Here is a 25,581-nt window from a genome sequence, read left to right on the forward strand (position 1 = left end):
TTTCTTGAGACAAGCACAAGAAAATCGAATTTGAATTACAATGGGGTTGAAGGCCGAATGTGAACATATGCGTGACGTAATCCGTAAGCAAATAAAGATCGGAAACATGGGACAGGGACGTTGCCTTCGTGATTCATCAAAGTGAATCATAATAAAATTACTATCGATTATTCATTATGTCTCTCTTATGTACAATACATTTCTATGGCATCGTTTTTCTATTTTCAACAAAATTCTTTTTTAAGTATAAGATCTTTTGTTCACAAGTTTAATTACTTAAGCAAAAATAAAACAGATATTTGCGTTTCTATTTATTATATTATTAGTATAATAAATAAAATAGAATAAAATTCCCTAAAAAAATAAAAAATTATTTTCAATGCAAATATCGATAGCATATTTTAGCAGTTTTCATCATTTGGAAATTTTAATAAATATAGATTGGATTTGAATGTAATAATTAATCAAAATATATAATATAATTTTATTATGAGAAGGAGTGAGTTTCTGAAATAATCAAAACAACACAGCTCTTTTGATATTAACATATTAGATGGAAATATGCAATTAATAATCGATTTAAAGTGGTTATTAAATATCAATTATCGTATAAATTAGACTAAAGTCTTACATAAATATTATTAAGTGATAATATTCGTGTCACTTTTTATCATAAATTATATTCAAAATAAGAAAAAAAATTAATAAAATCGAAATGTAAGAATGTATAAGAAAAATATTCTTTATATAAGAAAAGTACTCGCGTTACGTAATCTTTTATAAATTCCATTTTTGCATTGTAAATGCAGAATATCTTTATTTACAAATAATATATAAAAAAACATTTATTATTTGCAACAAGAAGAAAATATCTAATTTAAATTTTTATAAAAAATATATCATCTAGTTTTTATAAAAAAGAGTTTCACATTTAAATGTCAACTAAATAAAATTACTGATTTAAAATTCTTACATGATAAATAGAGAGGAAAAGATAAAATAGAGAGAGATAGAGAAATAGAAATTATTCAAATTATAGAATTATTATAGAATTATTATTATTATAGAAATTTGAATAATTTCTATTTCTCTATCTCTCTCTATTTTATCTTTTCCTCTCTATTTATCATGTAAGAATTTTAAATCAGTAATTTTATTTAGTTGACATTTAAATGTGAAACTCTTTTTTATAAAAACTAGATGATATATTTTTTATAAAAATTTAAATTAGATATTTTCTTCTTGTTGCAAATAATAAATGTTTTTTATATATTATTTGCAAATAAAGATATTTTCAAGTTGGAGAATAGAATCAAAGGAAATAATAATAAAATTTGAAGAACAATAGAAAACAGTTTCTACAGATACTATCTGGAATGACATGATTGTCTTCTTTTGACACATTTTTATTAAGTATTAAGTCGTTGGATAAACAACTTATAATAATATTCAGTTGCTTTTTTTTAAATATATTATTATTATGTTCTTAGTTCTGATAAATGCATTATTCGCGTAATACATAAATAATTCTAATGTCTGGCATAATGTAGACTAAAAAATTAAAGAAAATGATTGTACAGCTCAAGGCGCATAATTTGCACTGAACTATTATTTCAACTTTGCGATGTTAACACGAAAAGCACATAATCACGATCCCGATCATATAGCGATTACGAAATGCATACTATAATGATTATAAAGGAAATTACCATTTTATGCATTTTAGTTTCCTGGTAGACGTCCACGTAAAACGCATTGTTGTTTCGCATTATGAAATAACTATCACGACATCATACATTCTTATCATAAGTCGCGATCTCACGATTTGGGCTACGTTTACCGCAGATGAAAGATCGCGTTAATTAACTATGTGCAGCGCCATAAGGATTAATCATCGTTACGATAAATTGCTTGTTAAGATAGAAAACGAGTTTCTTACGTCGCTTTCCCGAAGTAGCACATTAGGCAGAAAGGCATAAATGTGCTCGATTTTTCATGATTTCGATTACTATTACGCGAAGAGAGATATCAAAATCAGGAAGTTAGGCAATCTCTATTGCAATAAATTTAGCGTGTAATGTTAAATATGCATGCAATATGAAAGTAAAGTGAAGCCACATTAAGATCATTGTCATCATTCCATTCGTAAGTCATTCCTGCTTATGTGTGAAATATATTCAAAAACTATGGGAATATGTCATTTAAAAATTAAATTAATAAAATTAAATTAATAAAAATTAATTAATAAAAATGTAAAAATTATTTCGTTCGATTTTTATATAAAAATTAAATAATTATTGCACTTACATCGAGCCCTTTGCCACCGTCATGCTGAGGTTCTGTATAACGTGATTCGGATTTTTGCTGCTGCCATAGGTCTTGAAGGCATGCCTAACGCTGACCGCCTGCTGACGATTCCAGGTGGGGTTGTTCAACCCCGGCGTCGACAAGACAGTGCTCGATGTCATCGTCGTCATGTCTATGTTGCTGTCAGCGTTGTTGCTCTGCATCATCGTAGCGTTCGCGAGATCGGCGGCACCCGCACCTCCGTCGCTGCAAATAAAAGTACATGTGACAATGATGCGGTAACAAGAAATTATGGTGAAATTACGACATAGAGCAACACGATATCTTGTGCAGTCTTGCGTACGATAACGATCGACAAAGATTTCGCGCTATATCAATATTTCCAAGCTACTTCAACAAACGTGTAAAATTACCTCGTGATATTAATTGCAATGTGCTCATATGGGTGGAATTATTGCATTATTTACGAAGGCGTGTAACACACATATGATTAAATCGAAAATTCGACCATGTGAATTTCTCCCACTTTGAGTGTTTCGGCGTTCCTAATTTCGCATTGAAAATGAAGAGAAGCGTTTTTTTAAAATTTCACTAAGAAAATGAAAGTGTAATTAAATTAAAAACCTACCGATTGTTCGCTTTCCAAAAGTTCGCTTTAAGAAAGTTGTCAGGCAAAGTTGCCTCTTCAAAATTTTCTTACAGCAAAATTTTCTTAACGCTGAAAATTCTATAAACGTCATCTCGGTTTGCCGTGCGCGCGAGCGCGCGGAATCAGCGAAATTGCCGCGTTGTCCTCGAGCGGAGGAGAAATGGCGAGAAACGGTTCTGTAAATCTCGATGCGGATTGCGCGGCGTGCGTATAGAAAGAGCCGAGCGATGCGGTTGCGTAATCGGGCGCGCGGCTTTCTTTTCGCTTACGCGCGTGGCGATTCATTGGGCAATACGTGGACGCGCTCGTGTGTGCCGGGCCGCGCTTAACGTGCACAGGTGCACGCGCGTATGCACTCGCGGATGCGGAATACATGACATGAGTGTGTGTGTGTGTGTGTGTGTGTGTGTGTGTGTGTGTGTGGTGTGTGTGTGGTGTGTGTGTGTGTGGTGTGTGTGTGTGTGTGGTGTGTGTGTGGTGTGTGTGTGTGTGTGGTGTGTGTGGTGTGTGTGTGTGTGTGGTGTGTGTGTGTGTGTGTGTGGTGTGTGGTGTGTGTGTGTGGTGTGTGTGTGTGTGTGTGGTGTGTGTGTGGTGTGTGTGTGTGGTGTGTATGTGTGTGTGTGTGTGGTGTGTGTGTGTGTGTGTGTGTGTGGTGTGTGTGGTGTGTGTGTGGTGTGTGTGGTGTGTGTGTGGTGTGTGTGGTGTGTGTGTGGTGTGTGTGGTGTGTGTGTGTGTGTGTGTGTGTGTGTGTGTGTGCGCGCGCGCGCGCGCGCGTGTATGGTGTGTGTGTGTGTGTGCGCGCGCGCGCGCGCGTGTATGGTGCGTGTGCGTGTGCGCGCGTGTGTGTGCGCGATGCAGCGTGTGGCACACGCATAGAGCCGCACGAGCGCGAATTCTCGCGCTCCCGCTTTTCCATGCACGCCGCGCTTCGACGATCTCCTTCTCGTGATTTTCCTTTCTCAAGGCAACGGCCGAATCCGCACTTTGCTTCATGGGCTCGAAATTATTATGCGATACTTCGCGATAAAGAAATCTCGCTTTAATTATATCCCACCTAAGAAAGCGTTTCCCTTTTCTTATCGAGACGTCGATAGACTTTTCCCTTTTTAATTGGAAACAGAGCGTTGTCGGAACTACGTCTTACTATTTGTTATTTTGTTGTTGCGCAAATGTAAGCGGTTGGATTAGTCCAAACAATCGACCGTCGAACAATAATTTCAATAGCTCGTTATCTCCGGTATAATCGAAGAAAGTTTCCAACACGCCTGTCTGCCAGATGAAAAAATATTAATCGTGATAGAAGAAAAGCAGTTATTTTCCACAAACCAATAGCGTATTAAATCAACTATATATTTAAGTAACATTGGAACAATTGCGATTACTTTTTATTTTTATAACAGATAGACATTTACTTATTACATAGGCATAATTCAAGAATACATGTTTAATAAATAAGGAACGCGGTAAATTGGATATGTACAGACGTTGCCATAATATCAAGTTGCAAAATTGCGCGTTTTTTAAAGTTTTCACGCATACTTATTCGTTGGATTACCACACTTTGCGTATGTGAAGGGGAATGAATTAGCAATGTTTTATCACGTGCAATTATCCTGAGTTATAGCTGTTGGCATATATTATGCCGTCACAAACTATATAAAAACTGTATCGCAAAAGTATACAAAATGCGGCTGCAACCGCGCGCGGTTCCAGCCGCATTTTATATCAATATAATATAAAATTATACATTATAATACAAAACTTGATGCATTGCAGATGGGATAAAATTACATTATGGCCTAAACTGGATTTTAAATATTTAAGATATTAGCATTGAATTAAGATACGGAAAATATTACAGATTTATTATTCGTATGATTATAACAGTACGGTTACTGAAAATTATCATGAAAATAAATGAGAATTATTATCATGGATTTTCCGACTTTCGCACTTATATTCCACTCGATTAAAATAACGTATTGACCCAAACCGGATTTCAAGTATTTAAGGTATTAATATTGAATTAAGATGCGGAGAGTATTCTATTATCATTAGTACGATTGCGATGGTACGATTATAGAAAATTATTATTAAAATAAATCCTGATTATCGATTTTTCGACTTTCGATTTTACGTTCCACTTGATTGAAGTAACGTACTGGCATCATGATTCAAATCAAGTTTTAAATATTTAAACTATTAGCATTGAATTAAGATGCAAATAATACTACAAATTTTTTTATTATCCGTACGGTTGTGACAGCATAATAATAATTATTAAAATTATTATCAAAGTAAATCCTGATTATTATCATGAATTTTTTGACTTTCGATCCTATATTTCACTCGATTAAAATTACATATTGACATCATGACCTAAACCGAGTTTTAAGTATTCAAAGTATTACCATGAATTAAGATTTAGAGAGTACTATGAATATTTATTATCATCCGCACGATTGTGACAGCACAGTTATTAATAATTATTAAAATTAATGCTGATTAATTAGTAATTATCAAAATAAATTCTGATTATTATAATTGATTTTTTAATTTTCGGTCTTAAATTTCACTCAATTAAAGTAGCATATTGACTATTCTATAATTATTCTCTCATCAAGTTAATCGATTATTTGATTCCTACCTCTATTCAAGATCCACACCTGTGTTGACCTGTACTAATAGTCAATCTATTTCTCTATTGCAGCGAACAATTATTTTATAAATGACGGAAGTTTGTAGATACTATAAAAGGAGTGAAGCAATTTATTATTTCTATTATTATCGTCCTTAATACAAACTTTTAATCACGATATAAAAAGTGTGAGTAAAAAAATTGATAATTTTAACATACAAAATATATCAGAATTAATTAAGTCACGCGGTACTGTTTCGACGTCACAGTATTTAATAATTAACGTTAAGTATGTGTGTAACGATTTGTGACTTCATCAACCAATGACGTGAACCACAATTTCCTGTTAGTTTCCTTAACGATATTGCTTATATATCTTTATCTATTTTCCTTGTTACTGAAAAAAATTATTCATCTTAATAAGATATAAATAATAAGATATAAGATAAATAATAAGATATAATAATATATCATTGATGACCGTACGTAGAACACTGTCTCGCAATTCATGTGTACTACATTTTGTATTAATAAATTATTCAACAGAATGATGATACGTGAATGTTAAATGAAAGCAATAGGAAAGCAATCGATTAAATGAAACAATTAAGTCATTGTAAAAACGGAATTTGTACTAAATAAATGTACATAAGGTTTTATTTAATAATATCTGATATTAATATATAATTAATATATAATTAATATAATAATTTTACACATTTTATATAATATAAATACATTTTGCCGCGTGTGATATTATTCCAGAAATTAATTTACTCCGTGTATGCAACATTGTTTAATAATTATAGATAAATGCACCGATATCACCTGAGAGAATGCCGCTGGGAAATGAATGATCTTGGATTCATCTATCATCTATGTAGGTCGACTCATGGCATGAATAACAGAAATAGTAACGTTTTTTTCGATGCGCAAGGATTCTTGCGAATTTATTGCGATGCATTGCGGCAAATTATATTACAATACCGGACGCGCAGAATGCGTATTACGAGAAAGAAAAAGAAAAGGCCGGACGAAGCCATTGAATTGCGCAAACTTTTGCGGCAAATTCAACGTCGTAGGAAAGAACACGTAGACAAAAACGCTTCCGGATACGTTAATAACGCGATTGTCTGTCGCACGCGACTTTTACAAAACTACGCTTGTTGCGATAAAGGGCCGCCTTAGGCCGATCGTGTAACTCGTGGAAAACAGAATTCATGATGGAATTCTATCTGATGATTTTTTTTACATGCCGTGTAAGACAAGAAGAACATTTGCAAATTTAAGATGCTTGCGTGTATAGAATATTCATACAATACATGACACATACAATCATAAAAAGAATCATAGGCGGGTTGCAATCCGCCGTGAATTTGCACAATTGCCCGCGTGCGTGCATTGATAAGAAATGCAGTTGCAGTCGAGGTAACGTTGCGTTGTGATAGATTGCGAAGTATTTCGAGAAACGTATTCTGACACGCTCTTTTGACACTCGCATTTCGATTTTGATCACAATCACAAAAGTAGATTCATTTACAAGAGATAAAATAGGTGGCTTTGCAGTACGCAAACAACACACTGGAAATAACAATACGATCAGTGCGCTCGTGAAACTCGGTTATCGGATAATTACATTAATCGAGAAATGATTGCAACATTTAGTGCACATGTAATCGATAACAGAGAGATCCAATTAAAGATCGTAAATTCAGACCTTTCAGCTTGCTCCTGCGTAATTTCGGTAATCAATACGGAGCTTGACGGCATATCGCCGACTCGAGCCGCATGTCGTTTAGCTTTCCTTAATCTAGATATAAAATAGATTAATGCACTGATACGCCTGCCAGACGGAGAAAATGTACATCACACGATTATTACACCACGATTATTACATCACACATTACGTCACGATTAGCGATGGATTCATTCTCCGATTTCATTTTAGTTGAATTATTAGGGTGTGTCGAATATTAATTACAAAACTTTCCACTCAAGAGCTCGTTAAACATCACTTTAAAAAGAATTATTTATATAATTTATATAATTTATATAATAATGGAGGATAACAGAACTAGAAAATACTAATTAGAAAATAGAACTATATAAAAATATAGTTAAACTAATTCATTGATAAATATTTTAGAAATTTTTCTTTAAAAGATTAGATATAGATTAGAAGTAAATTTATAATAATAATTGAAATTTATATATATATATATATATATATATATATATATAAAATATAAGTTTGTGTTCTTTCAAAGATGATTCTTGTCATTGTTTATCTCAGAGGGATTAAATATTGTTCATAAATAGGACCAAATCAGAATTCTTATTTGAAGCCATCACTAAGAATTGCAAAGTGAACAAGAATGTTTTACCGATCAGCTCGTTGACTGCGTTCTATCTCGGGTAATTGTAACATGGGCAACTTATCACGCCATTTCCGTCGCGTGATTGATGTCTCGCGTCTACGGAAGAGAAGAAATATACGTTGCGGTTGCAAACAATCATCCTAAGGATTAACCTTCGTAAACTTTTAATTGGAATCAATAAATAGCTTGATTTTCTTAATTTAACGTCTGTGCACTTTGTTCAATTAAGTGCAATAGTAATATAACATACAAGACGTAATATGCTATACTCTAGAAATAAATAATAAATAATAAATTTATAATTGCTGTAATATTTATAATTTATAATTAATAATTGTAAGTGATTTTTTTAAAGAACGTTTGTGATTGTCTAGCTTATGTGATAAACAAATTTTAGTAGAATAGACGAAGATTAATTCGATTAGCCCAATTATCGTCGTACCGATCATCGTGTGTTTGTGATGCGGATTTAGATCCGGTTTTCGTCGTGGACGGGCACGATTTGACGTCCCGTTTGCGTCCCATGGTTGTATTTGGTCTGTGAGAGGAAAGATATATATTTCCGTCAATGTGAAAATACAGTTAAATATAAGATTAGCACATGTGCATGGAATTGAAAATAATCCCAATTTATTTATCATGAGATAAAAATAGAATTTCTTTATTTCGTTGATATGAAAGAATATATTAATAATTCAACATGAAAAAAGCAATTTTTAAGATTTAAAAATTTGATCAGAGACAGACCTGAAAAATAATTTTATTGGGACATCCAAATCATTATGTAGAACATTTAAACGTAATGATAATATTGCAAAATCTTTTTATATTTTAGTAATTAATTTGTTTCTTATATAATCATTTTTGATAGTCCAACAAAATTATTTTTCAGCAAAACTGTTCTTTCCGTGAACGCAAATTGAAATTTCATCAATCAAGCAAAAGAAAAGAGATTGGTTGCCATTATTCGTAAAATATATCACTATACATCAAAGTAAACCGCGACACTTCGTAAATCAATTGCTCGTTTCGCCAAAGTTGCGTTTATTCTCGATTAGACCTTAAGTTTCCTCATCGATCCGCGCATTTTTTCTTATATTTATTAAATCATTATTGAAATTGATCGTAGAGTTCAGCAAACAAAGAAAATGTATATAAAATCATTAAAAAGTATGAAGTTATTGTAACTTTTCAAAGTTACAGCTATGCACGACACGCACATAATTTCACTTATGAAATTAAATATTTAATCACATTCTTATGCATGTGGAGCTATAGAAAATTAATAGAAATGCCTATTACAAATTAGCAAAATTGTAATACGTGCGAAGAACATTTTTCATTAATTTCTCGTCGCAATATAAAATTAATATGTGAAACGCTTAAAAGAACTTTACGCCGTGTCTACATGTTGTGAGCGATAACAGAAGCAAGCTATAAACTCTTGCAATTCTTGAATAAGTTTATCGTGTGAATCGCCATGCCAATGTGACAGCGAAAGTTGACCGTGAGGATCATAAATGGGATGGGCACGACTGCGTTTTCTTGCGTACTTAATCGTAGCATCGTACTGATGTCGGAGTTCACCGGCGTCGCCAATATCACTTAATACTGCATGAGGATAAGACGATATGGTCACGGTCGCAGTCGGTAAAAACCGCTTATTCATCCGACAGTCTCGCGGCGAACTATGGCAGGATGATGCCGTGATTTCTTTGAATAAGTAGTTCTATTTATTTTATCAGCGTGTAATAAAAGTATGTTAAAAGTATAAATCGCAGGTGCGAATAAGCTTATCCAAGAATCACAAAAGTTCGTTTATAGTTGTTGTTAAAGCCTCTAGATATGACGTAAGATTTCTTTAAAGGTTCCTTTATGTATTTTTAGTCGGTAATACTTAAATGTCTCAATCAATTTTTTTAGATTTTTTTTTTATTATATAATGAACTGGTTTTTAATAATAAAAATAAAAACATGTATGTACATAGGCAACATGTTAAATTATTCATACATTATTAATAAATGACATCTTATTTAATCACTATAATTTCCATGTTAATATATATTTCCTTCCCGTTCTTGAACGAGCTGAACAAACATATGGAATTCAAAAAGTAACGCGTAATCTAATAAATCTACGTTATCGAGGAGAGATTGCGTCAGGCGGTCAATTATTGAGTCTCGCGGAATAAATTACTTCAAGTATAATAAATTACTTTAATCACTTACAATTAGCAGTATGATCTCAGTCACAGCACATTATCAATTGCATTTGAAGCGCAAATTTCAATCGTGTCAAGAATCGTGTGCACTTCGTCGCGAAGGCTTCATCCCGCACGCGTGCATAATTTTCGTATTCGTCACGGAGAGATTGTTCGTTACAAGAAGAGAAGAAGCTACTGTTTATCGATTTATGTGTAAATCTTATTACGCGGTAAATTCCGCGGTAGTCGCGGATTTTCCGCGGTCTGATTAATCTCCGCGTTTGTCATTAACGCGGTTTATTCCATTCCACGACACGTGTAATTACCGTTATGACCGATCGTCGTGAGATCGCAATGTTGTGATTACGTTAAGTGCAGGTCACGCCAGACGCATTGCGCGCGTAATGAATGACGAGAGGTAAATGGATGCGCGACTCGCCGTTCGCAGAGTGATACTGAAATCCATACGCCGGTCGTAGATGTGGCGATCGATTACGTAAATACAACATTACGAATGCGAATGCCTTAAGCCGGCCCTCATTCATCAGGATTATACCCCTCGGCCGTGCCACCCTATCGAGCATCGCCCCTCGCATTTCTATTACTTTTTATTAATTTTGTTACTTTCTGTTAATTCCATTCTAAATATTTGAACAATTTCTTCAGATTTTACGCGCATGACAATGATAATGCTCGAATTAATAGTGTTTTGCAATCTGTAATTGGCGAACCGGCGAGAACTCAAGCAACACACTTCAAACTATTGTTCGTCCGAATCGAAAAGGATGATCGCAAATAAAATTTTATGGCGATCATTACAATAATGACAAACTGAAAATGCAATCTGCCGATGGTCTATAAGACGTTCGCATACTGCTATATTCATCCGACAATTGACGTCATCGTATTAAGTAGTTACGGCTCGCAATTCGTCAGGCGAGCTCGTGGCTTACGCTCGCGCGAATCTATGCTGCCATCATGTCGACTCGTCGCAGACGTCGTTACGGATTTGTTAATGTCAATGGAATCGTCTGCGTAATGACGCTTAGTATTCGAAAATCGAAGTGCATGTGCGATATTGCGCAACGCGACATTCCGCGCAAAGACGTGGCGCGAGGACGCGCGTGTAGAAAGAGACCAGCCTCTTTATTTTCTGGGCCATGGTCGAAACTCGAATCCAACGGCGATCAGTGCGAAAATCATCTTTGCTTTTCCCATGTACGTGGCAGATATTATTTTATTTCTCAGAGAAGAAGCTTTCTCTTCGCGCGTTTTCTCTCTCTCTCTCTCTCTCTCTCTCTCTCTCTCTCTCTCTCTCTTCAATGACATATCGCAAATATCTTTTTCTTGGATCAAAATAATTTCTCATTGACATATAAGAAAGTGGCGTAATGCCACCTGTGGCGTTTGTTTAACACAAAATAAATTATGATATTAAACATTATAATTTTATAGAAATCTTTCCTATACGTATCATGAAAATCTGATGAATCATAATGATTGAGCGATTGAATACAATCTTGCGATCTATTGGAATATTACTCTGTAAAAATGGATGCAATTAAAGTCCATCGCGATTACTACCAATTAAAATCAAATTACTTTGGAATGACGTTCCTCATTCAGTGTACCTGTTTATCGCACGTTATAATTTACCATTTTCAATATTACGTGTTTAATTAATCTAGCTTGATTTAGGTGGACTTATAATTTTAGATTTTTCCAATTCGATAAAAATAATTTGCTCGACCTCAGGATCTTTTACGGCCATCTTTTTTATTTAGTTCATATAATCATGAATATTTTAAAAAGATGATGTTGCAAAATTAAAGGAAAAACAAAATTGAATTATTGCTTAATTATGTATATTTTTATTTAAATTTATAAGCTATAAAGTATATATGTAACTAAAAGAAATGGCATTTTACGGTTCGTGGAGTGTGCGTCAGCAACTCCGTTATGCCTTACGTACAAAAATACGTGTGATGATTTTAATTATGTATTTGGCTCCACAAAGTTGACCTTGAAAACCTTGTGGAGTTGAACAGACATTCAACTGTACCGGGTTTGAAAATTTTGCGGCTGTCGAATTGTCGTTTCGCGCTAAAGATTCTTATGATACGCAAGAAGTTAACATTTGCTAAACAATAGTATTATAATAAAATATTCACTACTTACTTCAAACCATACAGAGATGGATTAAGCTTCAAAATTAGACAATAAAAAATCGTAACACATGTTGCATGCATTACATTTATCTTACATTATTTTAAGTGTTTATGTCAATGATGTTATTCGAGTGACAGTTAATTAATAGAAAACGCCTCGCTTGTACTTTTATTAGACTCTTAAATTTAATAAACTCTTCAGGTTTGTATGGGCAGAATTCATATACTTCAGAAATTTATAACATTTATACAAATAATTATTATGTAATTAATGTTTGCTTTTCTTCCGACCTTTGTCGAAGAAAATAGTATTCGATAATGCGCAAGCTAAGCATTTTTTTCAAGTACATTTTATAACTTAAATCATATAAGCACATTCACGACGCTTATGTAATTATAGCGTAACGACGGCTTATTTTTTAACGTAAGAGTTGCTTATTCGACGATCATATAATCGCTTTCGTCGAGAGACGTCCTATGAGGAAATAAGTCGATGACCTAAATTCAATTCAGATGAAACTTAACGGATAAAGGATGACATTGATGATATCCATCTAACTCAGTCATCTTGAATTATAATGTCAAAAACGAGAGATAGCCAAGAGAATCACACGCCCAAATAATCTATCGCAACTTCTGGCTATAGAAACGATTTTTAACGACAACGAAATATTTCCACTTCGATGAGATTTCCTAACAAATATAAATGTACGCGAATGGCGTCAGAATTTGCGACATAAATAAATACGACATGAAAAAAATTCATAAAATGCCGTATGATTTTATAAATTACTTCGGTGAATATATCTACCATGTAGATATATTCAGATATAAGATTTTATGTCCATTAATTTTGTTTTAATTTATTTTATCTTTGTTTAATTTAGTCTATCTTTCTTTAATTTTTAAAACTAAAAGAAAATACGAAATGTCCATTAATTTTGGTTTAATTTATTCTGCTTTTGTTTAATTTAGTCTATCTCTTGTTAATTCTTCAAACTAAAAAAAGTAAACTAAAAAGTAAATTAAACCGACTGATCAAAGTTAATCTACATTGGAAGAAATGATCATTAAAGTCTCGTCTGTGACGACAATCGTCGACATTGTGACGGCGACGGTCTCCCTTATTACGATATGTTTACGTTGCATACAATTCGCGTTGCACTCTTATATAAGCGCGACGTTTCGCGACATTTTATTGGTCTCGATGTCCAAGGAATCGGCGGGGGTTCCTTCGGAGTTTGGTGAACGCTTCTCTGCCCCCCGACGCTGCGAGCCGGCATCCGCGCAACAACGTCGTTGCACCACTTTCGCTATAAAATCGACATCCGTGACTGACCTTGGCACATTTCTCAACGCGCGAGCGCGATATCGCGCCGTTGCTGGCCGCGCGGATTTTTGAGCGTGACTCAAATGACAAGCATCGCGATGACACTCGACCTTCGTCGGGTCGATTTCTTCGTCTTTTGCCTGTCTTTCTTTCATCGTCCCGTCGTGTCGCGCGCAGTCGTCTTCTCCTCGGCGAGATATCACGACGACGACCACTTCCTTGCGTAACGCGAATTGAAAAGCCGAAGGCACCGTTCACGTCCGCGATTATCTTCCGCGATCGATCAGCCGCGGATGTTTCTGTAATACGCTTCGATGCCACCGAGATCATGTGCGCTCATTTTTAATGTTTATTAATTTATGATTATGATTTTTTTTTCTTTCGTCTCTCTCTCTCTCTCCCTAAAGCTTTTGATATTCCATATCCCGAGTGAGCAAAAATATCGATTTGACATTCAATGACGTTCATATGATTTTCGATAATCGTTGATTCGTTGATTCTTGATAATCGATGATATTCTTGCGATTTTTATTGCATAACGCATGTATTTTTATGCTCAATGACAGAACGTGTTCGCGCGAGTTTCTTTTTGCCGATTTTTTTGTCGCCGTCGATTTTAATCGCCGCGTTCCGTAATCCCTTCTGGAAATAAACGTATTACAGATACTATACAGATACTATACAGATCTGTGCGACACTTGGCAGTCTTGTACTTTGAACCGCGATGTATTTTTCCGAGGTTCACGCAATTCTCGCTAAATCTGAAGACACGATCTAGCCGTCTGATTGCGTTGCTGATTGTTGATGGTAATAAGCAAGCAAAATCTGATAACATTCCACAAAATGTTGTAAAATTGTCAAGCGTTACTTTTTTATAAACGAAACTAGATTCTAGAAAAATTGAAAGTATATTTAAAGAATTGTGCAGATCAAATTTTTAAATTTTATATTAAACAATAAACAATAATATCAATAACAATAATCAAAGCGGATAAGCACTTGCCTTTAATTTATGTATATTAATTTAAGAAACAAAGAAAAGTTATTTAATATTAAGTCCCTGTTCGCCGATTAATGCCATCTATGATCTTATTGTTTAAAAAATATTATGTATCTATAAAGATTGAAAAGATTGCTTTAATGCAATAAAAATTTGTAAAAGTCTATTTAATTGAATGTTATTTAACACTATTAAGCAAGCAGTTACGTTAACGCAATTCATCGAGCAAATCAGTGTAATTAAAAACACTTTCAAATAGATATATGCTTAAATTCTTAGAACGCATATTGCGCATGATGACACTGCCATTTTTTTTCAAAGATTTGTGTTACCTTTGACGCGTAAGAAAAAGTTTATTCATTTCGACTTTATTAACTTCGATTTTTTGTTTTTCGCTTTTTGCTTTCATGTTCAGCAATAATAAAACGTTAATTAATAAAACATCATATTAAAAGTAATTTAAGAAACAAATATTAATATAAATATAATTGTAAAATTTATTCTGAAGAATTAGATTTAATTATTTAAAAAAATATATATATCATATACATAATATTTAGATTTATTGTCGATGCAGTCATTTAACGGTGCGTTGACAAATAATTATCAATCAATTATTAAAACTACATACTCTCTGTTCTTTAATCATAACGTATGCACAACATATTAGTTATTAACATGATAAAAATGATTTACAATTTTCATAAAGAGTAATTAAATTATTCAAAAAGGCAAGTGCGATATAGATTTTTTTAGCATAATTACCACATGTAATAAATCACGTAAATCATGTATTCATCATATGATCTATGATTAATACATCATTAATTAATCCACTGTAGAACGAACTACATGTTTTTTTATAATTGCTAAATATTTTTTTATTTCAATAAAAATATATAAGAAATAATTTGTACTTAATTCTTGATGATTTAATTAATAGAAATAAATATATATTAAATATATATTGCAAAACCAATAATAAAAAATGTGAGACAAATACGAGATACAAAAACGAGAAAAATCTCATTAAGAAAAGGAATAAAAATCATATGCTGCTATTTTTTGCTTCACATAAAACACAATTTTCCATAAATCCTACGTCGGAGTTTCGTTCATCCCGCGCGCGAATTCGCAACGAAGAAGTTTTTCAGATTTCCCAGGTACACGAAGACGGTACGCGGAAAATCACAAGCGTCGCGCGCAAAACGAGGAAGCGAACACTTGAAGGAGGACTTGAGTAATCCTCCGGGTTTTTGCGAGAAAGCGTGCGAACCACGCGCTAGCAAACGACCGTCCCGTTCCGTCCCGTCTCGTCTCGTCACGGCTCTTCTTGTTTCGTCCCGCGTCCGCGTTTGCAAGTGTTTTCAGACGAGCGTCAGTATCGAGCGCTCGTCCGCGCGATCTCGCGCGAATTAACGCCCGCGAGTTAATCTCCCTGCGATTGCGCAATCTGCGCGGCTCGGTAAACGCGGCGAGCGCGGCAAATTGGAGCACAACCAGCGCGCTTTTCCAAGCGCGCTCTCGCTTCGGTTATTGCACAACCGAAACCTTCCAATTTAGTATCCGCACAATTTGTCGAGAGATACCGAAATTTATAGAGGTTTGCATCCATTCCTTTTGCGGCGTTCCCCTCCGCAGCGCAACATTGCGATTTTTTTATTTAATATAGTTCGCCTAACGTAGCGTTATGTATTAATATTATATTACATAATTTAATTGATTTAATTTTTGTACGGTGAATTTCTGTGGCGAGCTTTCACGAAAATTAAATTTCGTTACGACACGCGCGATAGCGCGTGCTAAAATAAAAGCGTTTAAGAGTTTTTCGTGGATTATGTCGTGATGAGCCTCGCGGAAGACATCGGATGAAAGTTATCGAAGCGAGATGTTACTTTGACCTTACGTAGTTATACATTGCGAGAGACGAAACAATACTCTTGCCGTGGGTACGTTTAACTTGCAGTTTCCTTCTGGTGCCGTCGAGAAAGTATATTTCTCTCGGTCTTTCACATCGCGCCTCGATATCATCGGGGGATTTCTTTACGACGTTATTATACGGTACACGTCGATCTATGTCCGTGTATGGAAACTGATTAATTAATCCGTCAGAAATTTTATGATGATTAAAACGCGTCGGGGCGTGTGATGCACTCAAGATTCAGATTTTCCTGCAAAACGTTTTCCATTAATAAAATATTTATATAACAGAAAATTGTAATATTAATCGTCACGTGACCAGCTTAAAGCTTATGTCCTGAACTTTTAAATTTTTGTATCCTGAAATCATAGATCTCTTCAATTTTTGAATCGTTTAAAATTTTCATTTTTTTTTTATAACCTTTAAATCTCTTTAAAGACGCAAGTTTCTTCGTACTTTCTAAATCTGTATCTTCTATATCTTAAAACATCAAAATAGAGAAAAAATACGTCAAACTTACTGAAGAAGAATTTAATACTTTTGTATTTGAATGTAAAAATTCGTTAATACAAAAATTAAAAAGCTGACGATTCAAGACAATTAACTTTCGTAACGACTTTTTAGAAATATCATAGATGAGAAAAGAAATGTTATTGCGGCAAGTCAATCTTGCGCGGCGAGCAAATCTTTGCTTTGAAGATTAGTCCGGAAATCGGTCTTCCTAGAAACGAGAGATTGGAAATGTTAATGCGTGCGTGAAGATGTGCTCGAAGACGGTCGTCTGCCTCATTACGTTCGATTTCACTACGATGTGTGTTCCGGTATCGTCAGAACCCGACTCCTATTCTGTCTTGTATTACGTGAGGCCGATTCGCGCGACGCAAATGTTCTGCAAATTCTGCAAATTTTTACAGCGACTGCATTGTATTATGTACACGCTTATTGTGTGCGTATTTAATGATATTGTAATATGCTTCCGTTCTTAAATTCTCAATTGATTAGAATCAATTTGAAATTCGAAAATAATATATTAATGTATCGCTCATACGCAAACTACGCCGACACAGTTAGTATGGTAATTAACATCTCATTTTCATGCAAATAGGAATAATAATGTAGATAATAATAATCTTAGATAATAATAATAGTCTTTGCGTTGCCATCAATGTCTATATATTCTGAAGATAATGCCTATATACTCTGAAGATGAGAACAAAAGATTGACACTTTGAATACGAAATGTGTGAAAGATGGAGTTCAACGCTATAAAGATGTTCCTTTAAGAATTACGTTTTTTCCGTCTTTACCGTGATTCAAACATTTTAGCATTTTTCATATTATATATAATATATATAATCGTTTTTTTTCGTCTCAAATGATTTTATTTTGATTATTTTGAGTTCACAGTCGGACTGTCAATCATGTGCTGAAGCGGAAGACAAATTTTCCCACAATTTACCACTTTCTCACGTCGTGCATAGAAAAGTCTCGAACCAATTTAGAGGGCAATTTCACTTAGATGGCAAATGAAGGATATGTGTCACATGAAGTTGAAGATGTGTGTCACATGAAGTTGAAGAAATTTCGTTGACCCGACGACTTCCACAGAGAACGAAAGTTCGCGAGAGTAGGGATATAACTCTCAGACATGTAACTCTTCGTTAGTTTCTTTAAATATTACGATTCTTAGCGACTTTCTGTCGACGAGATTATTTCTTCATAAAAGGTGCTTCAGTCGTTGCGTCTTGATACAAAAATAGGATGAGCATAATAATGCGTATTAGTAAACATAATGAATCGCTAAAAGGATTTTACAACATGAGAATAAAAAAATTATCCTTGAAAACGAAGAGCGTTACGAAAAAATATTCATCTTAATGCTTTTTTATATAAATTATATTTGATTATATATGCACTTTTCATATTATTTATATTCTTTTATTATTTATTCTTATATTCTTTTATTATATTCTTATATTCTTATATTCTTACATTCTTTTATTATTTATATTCTTATAATTAAGATTTTTGTCTTTGGCACAAAATAAAAAATTCTGTTTTCTGTTACGTGATTAATAGAGACGCCATTAATAGAGACGCTCGGATGAGAAATAGCATTTTTTGAATTTTAGATTTGCAATAATAAATTTAAATTTTAGTCGACATTTTTACGTAATAATTCAATTGCGATTTCTTTAGATTAATTTATAATTCCAACTTCCTTCTATAGTAAATGCCATCTTTTAAAGTAAGAAAAAATTTATGAAAATTTATTAAAATAATATTGTCTTCGTATATTTGATAAATTCTCAGATATATCAGATAAGCAAGTTGATTAATTTCCATTTAAAGATTAATGACATTGAGGCTTACAAGCTTGCCAATTAATCATTAATCATTAAATGATAGTTTAAAAAATATCGATCTAGGTTTGAAATACGCATCAGTCTTGTCACGCATCAGTTTGTATCCTACGTACTCAGGAATGTTTAAAAGACTAAGTAAACTTGTATTTTCTATATCTTGCGTAACTTCATTAGAGCGTCAGCTTCGCACCTCCCGATCGCTACCTTTCGCAATCCCGTGGTGATCCACCAGCGGTGCACTCGAAAATCCTCGTCGAAATTCCGCTCACGTGTAATTCCGCTCGTAGGCCGGCACAGTTGAGGGACGTGGGCGAAAAGAAATGATCACCGGCAGCATCTGGGGTGGTTCACCAGTTGACGTTTGACGTCTCGCTCACACACTGACACTCCGACCGAACACCAAAAAGCACCGCGAGAGAAGAAAACGGAGGCTCTCGGACTACCGCTCCACGAGGAGATCGATGAAGACACGGAGTGTGTTCAGTTTGATTTGATCGCGAGTGGATAGTCGAGGGACAGCCTGCCGATCGATCGATCGATCGATCGCCGTCTTCCTCCGCGACTTTCGAGTCCTGACGCGAGACTGAGGACTGTCTCGGGCATGGACTCGGACTCGGGCTTAGCCGCGACACTCGGTAGCGCCATCGCGCTTGCACTTTCCTCCTCGTGGAGTCCCCGGGCCGTCTTTTTTCGACGAATGCTTTCCCTCCACGAATACTCGGAGTGCTCGCCTTCCCTTCCACCTGTTGCTCCCTCGCGTTTCGCCACGTCGCGTTTGCTTCTCGTCCTTGTCTTTTCCGACTAACCCGGCGGTCACACACTTTCCGCGCTGATTTTCTCCCCTGACTTCCGATCCGGAATTTTCAGTTGATTTCCCTCGCCGACTTCTTCCCGTTAATTGCATCTTTTCCCGTGTTTATTTTCATTAATATCGCTTTAAGTGATAATTTAGAGGGAAACAGACAATTAGGCAAATGGTATGACATTAAAAAAATTATTGTTCTCTCTTGAAATAAAAAAGTTAAAAATTCGTTTCCATAAAAAATTCTTTTTTTATTCCAGAATCACCAAGATTAACAAATTATTACAAGTCGGAGTCGGAGGATTGATTAATTGATATATTCATTTTCTTGTCATACTCGAGAGGAGTGTAAAAAATATCTTATCTCATCCGAATCCGAGAGTTGTTAAACAATTCAATATGCGAAAGAAGAAAGAAGATTTAAAACGTCTAGCTTCATTCTTCCTTTAGGTGCATTTTATAGCAATTTTGTTCATTTGTCCGTTCAATGTTAGTCGCAATCGTGCGGTAGAGCTAATTCCTTCGAGAAGCCAAGCTCGACCTGCGGACGCTTTCGCTCATCTCGGCACTGTAGCTACTTCTTCCCATCACCTGCTGTTCCCTCGCGAAAGGCCGTTCCTCGGCGATCCGGAGATCCGTTTTGGCGGATCGCGAGATCGCTTTCTCCGCTCCTTCTGCGCCAGTATCTTCAATCCCAACTAACGTTAACTTCCTCCTCTCAGGCTCTATCGATTTCCGTTCGTAATGCGATTTTGCGTTTTCCTCTTTTTTTTTTCTATTTCATCGTTACTGTTTCGATCTCTGCTTCTCTTGTTTCGTTTTTACCATCCTTTTGACAAGTTTATATCACGCTTGAGAAACGTTGTTTAATGAGGATTATTTCTTCGCAATTTGCGCATAACGCTTGTTTCATCTGCTTGCTCAATTTCCGCTTTCAATTCTTCTCCGTTAAAACATGTACATGCATCCTGCAATTTTCTGTTTGATCGCCAATTAACGGTTTTTCGACGATGATTGTGAATTGGTCGGCGTGGACGTTAATGCGCATGCTTATTCTTTAAGTTACTTTTGCGAGAAGTATTTTTCGCAATTTCCAATTTTAGCATCTTTTCAGCAAATAATTGCGACGACGCGTGATCCCGATGTTTAGTGTGCAGCATTAGTAAGTGAATTGCAAACGACAAGGGCACAAGTCACCGACTTCCTGAGCCCATTCGCGTATCTGAGCTTGGTCGCTTCCGGTAGTTAATTTGGTAAAACACCTTGCTATGCTATTGTCATCGTCGATAATAAGACACTGAAGATTCTCTCGACGTCGCGCGACATTTCTGCCTAGCAAGAAATGCACGCATGAAACGCACGTTATATTTTCAGAACGTCGATATGATAAGAAATATAAATGTAAATGTAAATGTAAATGTAAATATAAATATAAGAGAAAATAAAGATAAATTTATAAATATAAATAAAAAATATCTTTATTCTTTTTTTCTTATTAAATGTCTATTATAAAAATAATTTAATTTGATTTCTATTTTATTAAAATTTCTTATAACAATTAATACATCGTATGCAAAAAACATTATAAGGAATATTTTATAGATGTAAAATTAAATTTTCGTATAATCTACACAAAATGAATTATATTAGATTAGATATTAGAATTAATCCACACGCGTAATCTAATCAAATTTAAGTCTAATCAAATTAAGATTAATGGATAGATGAAGTTCAATTTCCTTCGTGTTAAAAATTCTCTCTCCTCATTTAACGGCGAATGAGAAAACGCTATGGAGGGTTAATAACCGTAGAAATCACTTAAATCCTATGTTTGTGTACGCTTGCAAATAATCCCGCAGCCTAGTTATAGACCGGACAACAAAGCAATGTCTCGAACTTGTCGGACGTTGAAACAGCGTGTTAAAATAAATGGAGAATAATTTTCTTAGCACGCGGCTCGGTACTTTGTTTATCGAGCGCGAGAATAAATTGTCAATAAATCTAACCTTCCGCCACGTCTAATGATCTACAACGTGGAATAAGCCAGACATCGAACAATTACTGATTCTTGAACGCTTCTCTAATACCGATTCCATTTTTTATTCTTCTTTTTTATCGTTGCCTGTGTATTATTATTTTTTATCAATACGAGAGTTATGTTATTGTTTAATCAACAAAAATTGTTACACAAATATATAATTTACATTAATGCTTTATCATGTTTTCAGTGACTAACAGATTTATTAAGATTCGTGCCTCTTCGTCATCATGTGTATGTGTGTGTGTGTGTGTGTGTGTGTGTGTGTGTGTGTGTGTGTGTGTGTGTGTGTGTGTGTGTGTGTGTGTGTGTGTGTGTGTGTGTGTGTGTGTGTGTTCGTCATCTTATAGTCGCGCAATAAGAATATTTAATCTGCTATCTATATATGAGATTCAGAGTAGAATGCATTCATTCATTCGTCTTTAGTATAGCTTCTTGTTAAGGTTGGATTGAGTCGAGATGAAGAAAATGTATGTATATTGCATGTTACTAAGGGATCTCTCTTCAGTGAAATGATCTTCCGATGACCTCGATCGCCGCCTGAAATACCCACGACCGTGACGGTCTTTCACCCTTTTCGGTTCTTTTCTCGCGATATTCCGAAGATAGTCAGATATGCCTCCATATCATATTTTATATGCAAATGTATATAATCCCATATGAATACTCGTCAGAAGTTGTTAAAAAAATAATAAAATAATTGTTGTTAAAAATAAATGATGATAGTAATTAACATAAACAAATAAAAAAACTTGTTAAAACTTATCTTCTTTGTTAGCAAACTTTATTAACTTAATTAATAAACTTTTTATTTTTTTATATTAAATAAAATAATTTAATTATTGAATGTATCTTCGATTTCCATTAGAAATAGAAATAAAATGAAAATCCATTTATAAATGTTATATTATCATGAACATGTTCTTCATTAAATCAGCTTGTCATATTTGCTTTGTAACTGACACATACGAGTATGTATATCGTGCGCAGGACTTCGGCACGCATTATAAATGCTTCCGCGTCCTCTCCTCAAGAGAGGTCTTCTGAAAAGTCTTCTGAATATGATTCCTCGTAAAACAACGCTTCTCAATAAATCTATACAAATCGCGCGATGCGACATAAGATAATTGAATATCTCTTGTCTTCCTATCGCTTTCTCACGTTCGTGAGATTAAATCGCTAACATTTTCTCTCGCGCTGCGTGTTAATCTACAATGTTGAACCAACAGGAACGAATACAATATCAACAATATCTTTTCACGTTGACTTTTCTGCAATGCGGATATTTAAATGCGATTGTTCTCGCGGCAATCGACAATTTCATTTCAGGTCAAGAAGTGGCGACCATAACGGTGGTCAAGACGGTCTACACTTTCCCCAGCATTGCGCAACGCAACTGCGGCACCTGACGTAATGTGAACCTGATTAAATAACAGGGAGTTATGAATCTTTCTTTTCATTTTCAGTCGAAAATTCAACTATGCGCGTTGTGACCCGTAAAACTAATATTTACGCATATAATGTTGGTAACATTCGATGTTTCGAAAATATCAAATCGTCATTTTTGATATCACTTGTGCGTATATCGTTAATTAAAATCTCTATAGTATAATTTAATTCTGTATAAATATTAAACATCTTCGACAATAGCATTTAACCGATTTTCTTGAGTTTATCATTCATGCAAATTTTAAGGAAGAGACCGGTCTGCTGTGAGAAAAATTAGGCTTAATAAATTTGCATCTTAAGAAAGAAGTGACGGAAAAGAAAATAAACGGAAAAATCGATTTGTCGATAAAATGCGCGCTAATGTCGATTAAATGACCGCCGAAGGGGATATTTCCCCGTCGTATTTTTTGTTGAGGCATTAATAATTACGCACACGTGCAAGGACGTATCGATTACCGGATATCGTGTGGATTTCCAGATGTATATACAAAATTACACGGATTAACGTGTTTTGCGGAGGCTGCAATGGAAGAAGTTGCAACGAGCATGATCGTCCACGGCTGACTGATTGGCAATAATACAATGGGAATTTTGTAAAGCGCGACTTCCGGTTGCGTATAAAGCCCGCTCAAACCCGAAGTTTACACGCCCCGCATTGAAATCGTCGCATAGTCGCATAGAATCACAGAAATCGCAATTTTGCAAGTCTGTTTTGTATAAATGTACCTGTTTGTACATATTGTTAAGATATTGTCAAGATTCATAACTTATTTAAATTTGAGTATCAAAGCATAGCGATCAGTTATTCACAGATATTTTCGACAAATTTATTATTAATTCATTAATAACAATATCATTATTTATTAATATATAACTTACATATATATATATAACTTTTTAATCAGTAATAATTTTTTTCTTTTATTATACTACAATTTATTTTTGAATATATTTTTAACAGCTCATATTGCTTGATAAATTTCTCCCAAATTAATACATTGTACTCTATTTATGGTGATAATTATGTTAAATATTTGCTCCTCTAAATTAATTTCATTGAAGTCTCATTGAAAAATTGCTTCGTTTCTTGATATGAAGGATAGTCATTTATTTAATTTATATTAGAGATAGAATTATATAAGAGATAGAATTTATATTAGAGATAGTGCCAAGAATCTCGCATAAAATTGACTGAAAGTATCGAACGAGGAATTAATTATGAAAATATTTTTATTCATTGATTTTTAATTATTTGATTTTTTTATCTTGATTTTTTATCTTTATTTTAAATATGTAGTTTTAGTTATTAACTCTAATTTATCTATTAACATAGCCTCTTATAGACTTTTGCTCAAACATCTTTTAAATCAATATTTATTACTCTTGTGTTGTCTCTAAATGCTAATTTAATTGCTTCAATCTTAATGTTATTTTTTTCTAAATGATGTCTTTGTAATTAAACTTTATAACTTTTCTACATTATGATTTGTTAATTGAATGAACTGATGAAGACTTAAACCGAAATAACGAGAAGAGTTAAGTCAAAACGTTTGTAATTAAAATTTAAATATACTATAATTCTTTTCGTATTTTTCTTTAAACACTATTTTTTACGCTTGTTCTTTTAGCCCTTTCTTCACTTCATATATTGCTATAGGATAATAAGAGCTTGTTTTAATTTAATTTTTATTAGACTGAAAGTAAACTATTTCGGGAATCCCGCGAAGGCGGAATGCCGCTTATCAACAGTGCGGCGGAATTTTTGTTTGACGTTCGGGTTGGAAAGAGAAAGTGTTCGCAACGGTCGTACGCAAAGTATGCACGTTTCGATATCCTTCGACCTTGAGAGAATCATGCTCGTATAATGATCGATATCATTAATTTTCACTTCCGTTCTCCCTATCGATCTCGACGAGATTCGACAAGATCTTATATCGCGCGGTTTGACATATCACCGTTTTCTCCGCTTATGTACCGTACATTGCTGACGATGTTTGCAATAATCGGTTGGTTTTAATTGCTGGCAATGTTGATGCAATAATCAACTGAACCAAAAAAATTGACACGTTTGTCAGTTGTAAACTAAAATACGTAGTTTTATTTCGGAGCAGACAACCTTGAACCTGTACAGTTTTTTACCGTGAGGAGAATTCTGGAAGTGGAAATCTTGTAATTCCTGTATATTCGTCACGTTTCACTAGACAAGTTATGCAAAATTACTGAATTGGTGAATTCCTCGCAAAGATTTCCTTAAAAAATCTCCACAATTCCTCTTTCTTAATTTATACTAAATTAGAATAATAAAGATTGATGTTTTAAATAATGACGTTT

At 34.3% G+C, this 25,581-nt stretch overlaps 1 protein-coding gene across 8 annotated transcripts in view; it reads right to left on the reverse strand.

The window, feature by feature from the left end:
* snu (ABC-type transporter snustorr) overlaps positions 1–25,581 on the reverse strand; it is a 51,616-nt gene that overhangs the window by 12,490 nt on the left and 13,545 nt on the right. For 2 of the 8 annotated variants that reach the window (XM_089081067.1, XM_011646421.2), the window contains exon 3: positions 2,308–2,553. In XM_089081067.1, the coding sequence (XP_088937193.1) occupies positions 2,308–2,553 (246 nt within the window). Of the gene's footprint in view, positions 1–2,307; positions 2,554–3,889; positions 3,896–7,311; positions 7,405–7,978; positions 8,069–8,414; positions 8,511–10,201; positions 10,801–19,151; positions 19,658–25,581 lie in introns of those variants that run through there. The other 6 variants (XM_089081082.1, XM_089081061.1, XM_089081072.1 and 3 more) reach the window with 6 other exon arrangements.

This window comes from Pogonomyrmex barbatus, unplaced genomic scaffold, assembly GCF_055798465.1.
Source record: "Pogonomyrmex barbatus isolate J1 unplaced genomic scaffold, ASM5579846v1 scaffold1, whole genome shotgun sequence".
Lineage (NCBI taxonomy): Eukaryota > Metazoa > Arthropoda > Insecta > Hymenoptera > Formicidae > Pogonomyrmex > Pogonomyrmex barbatus.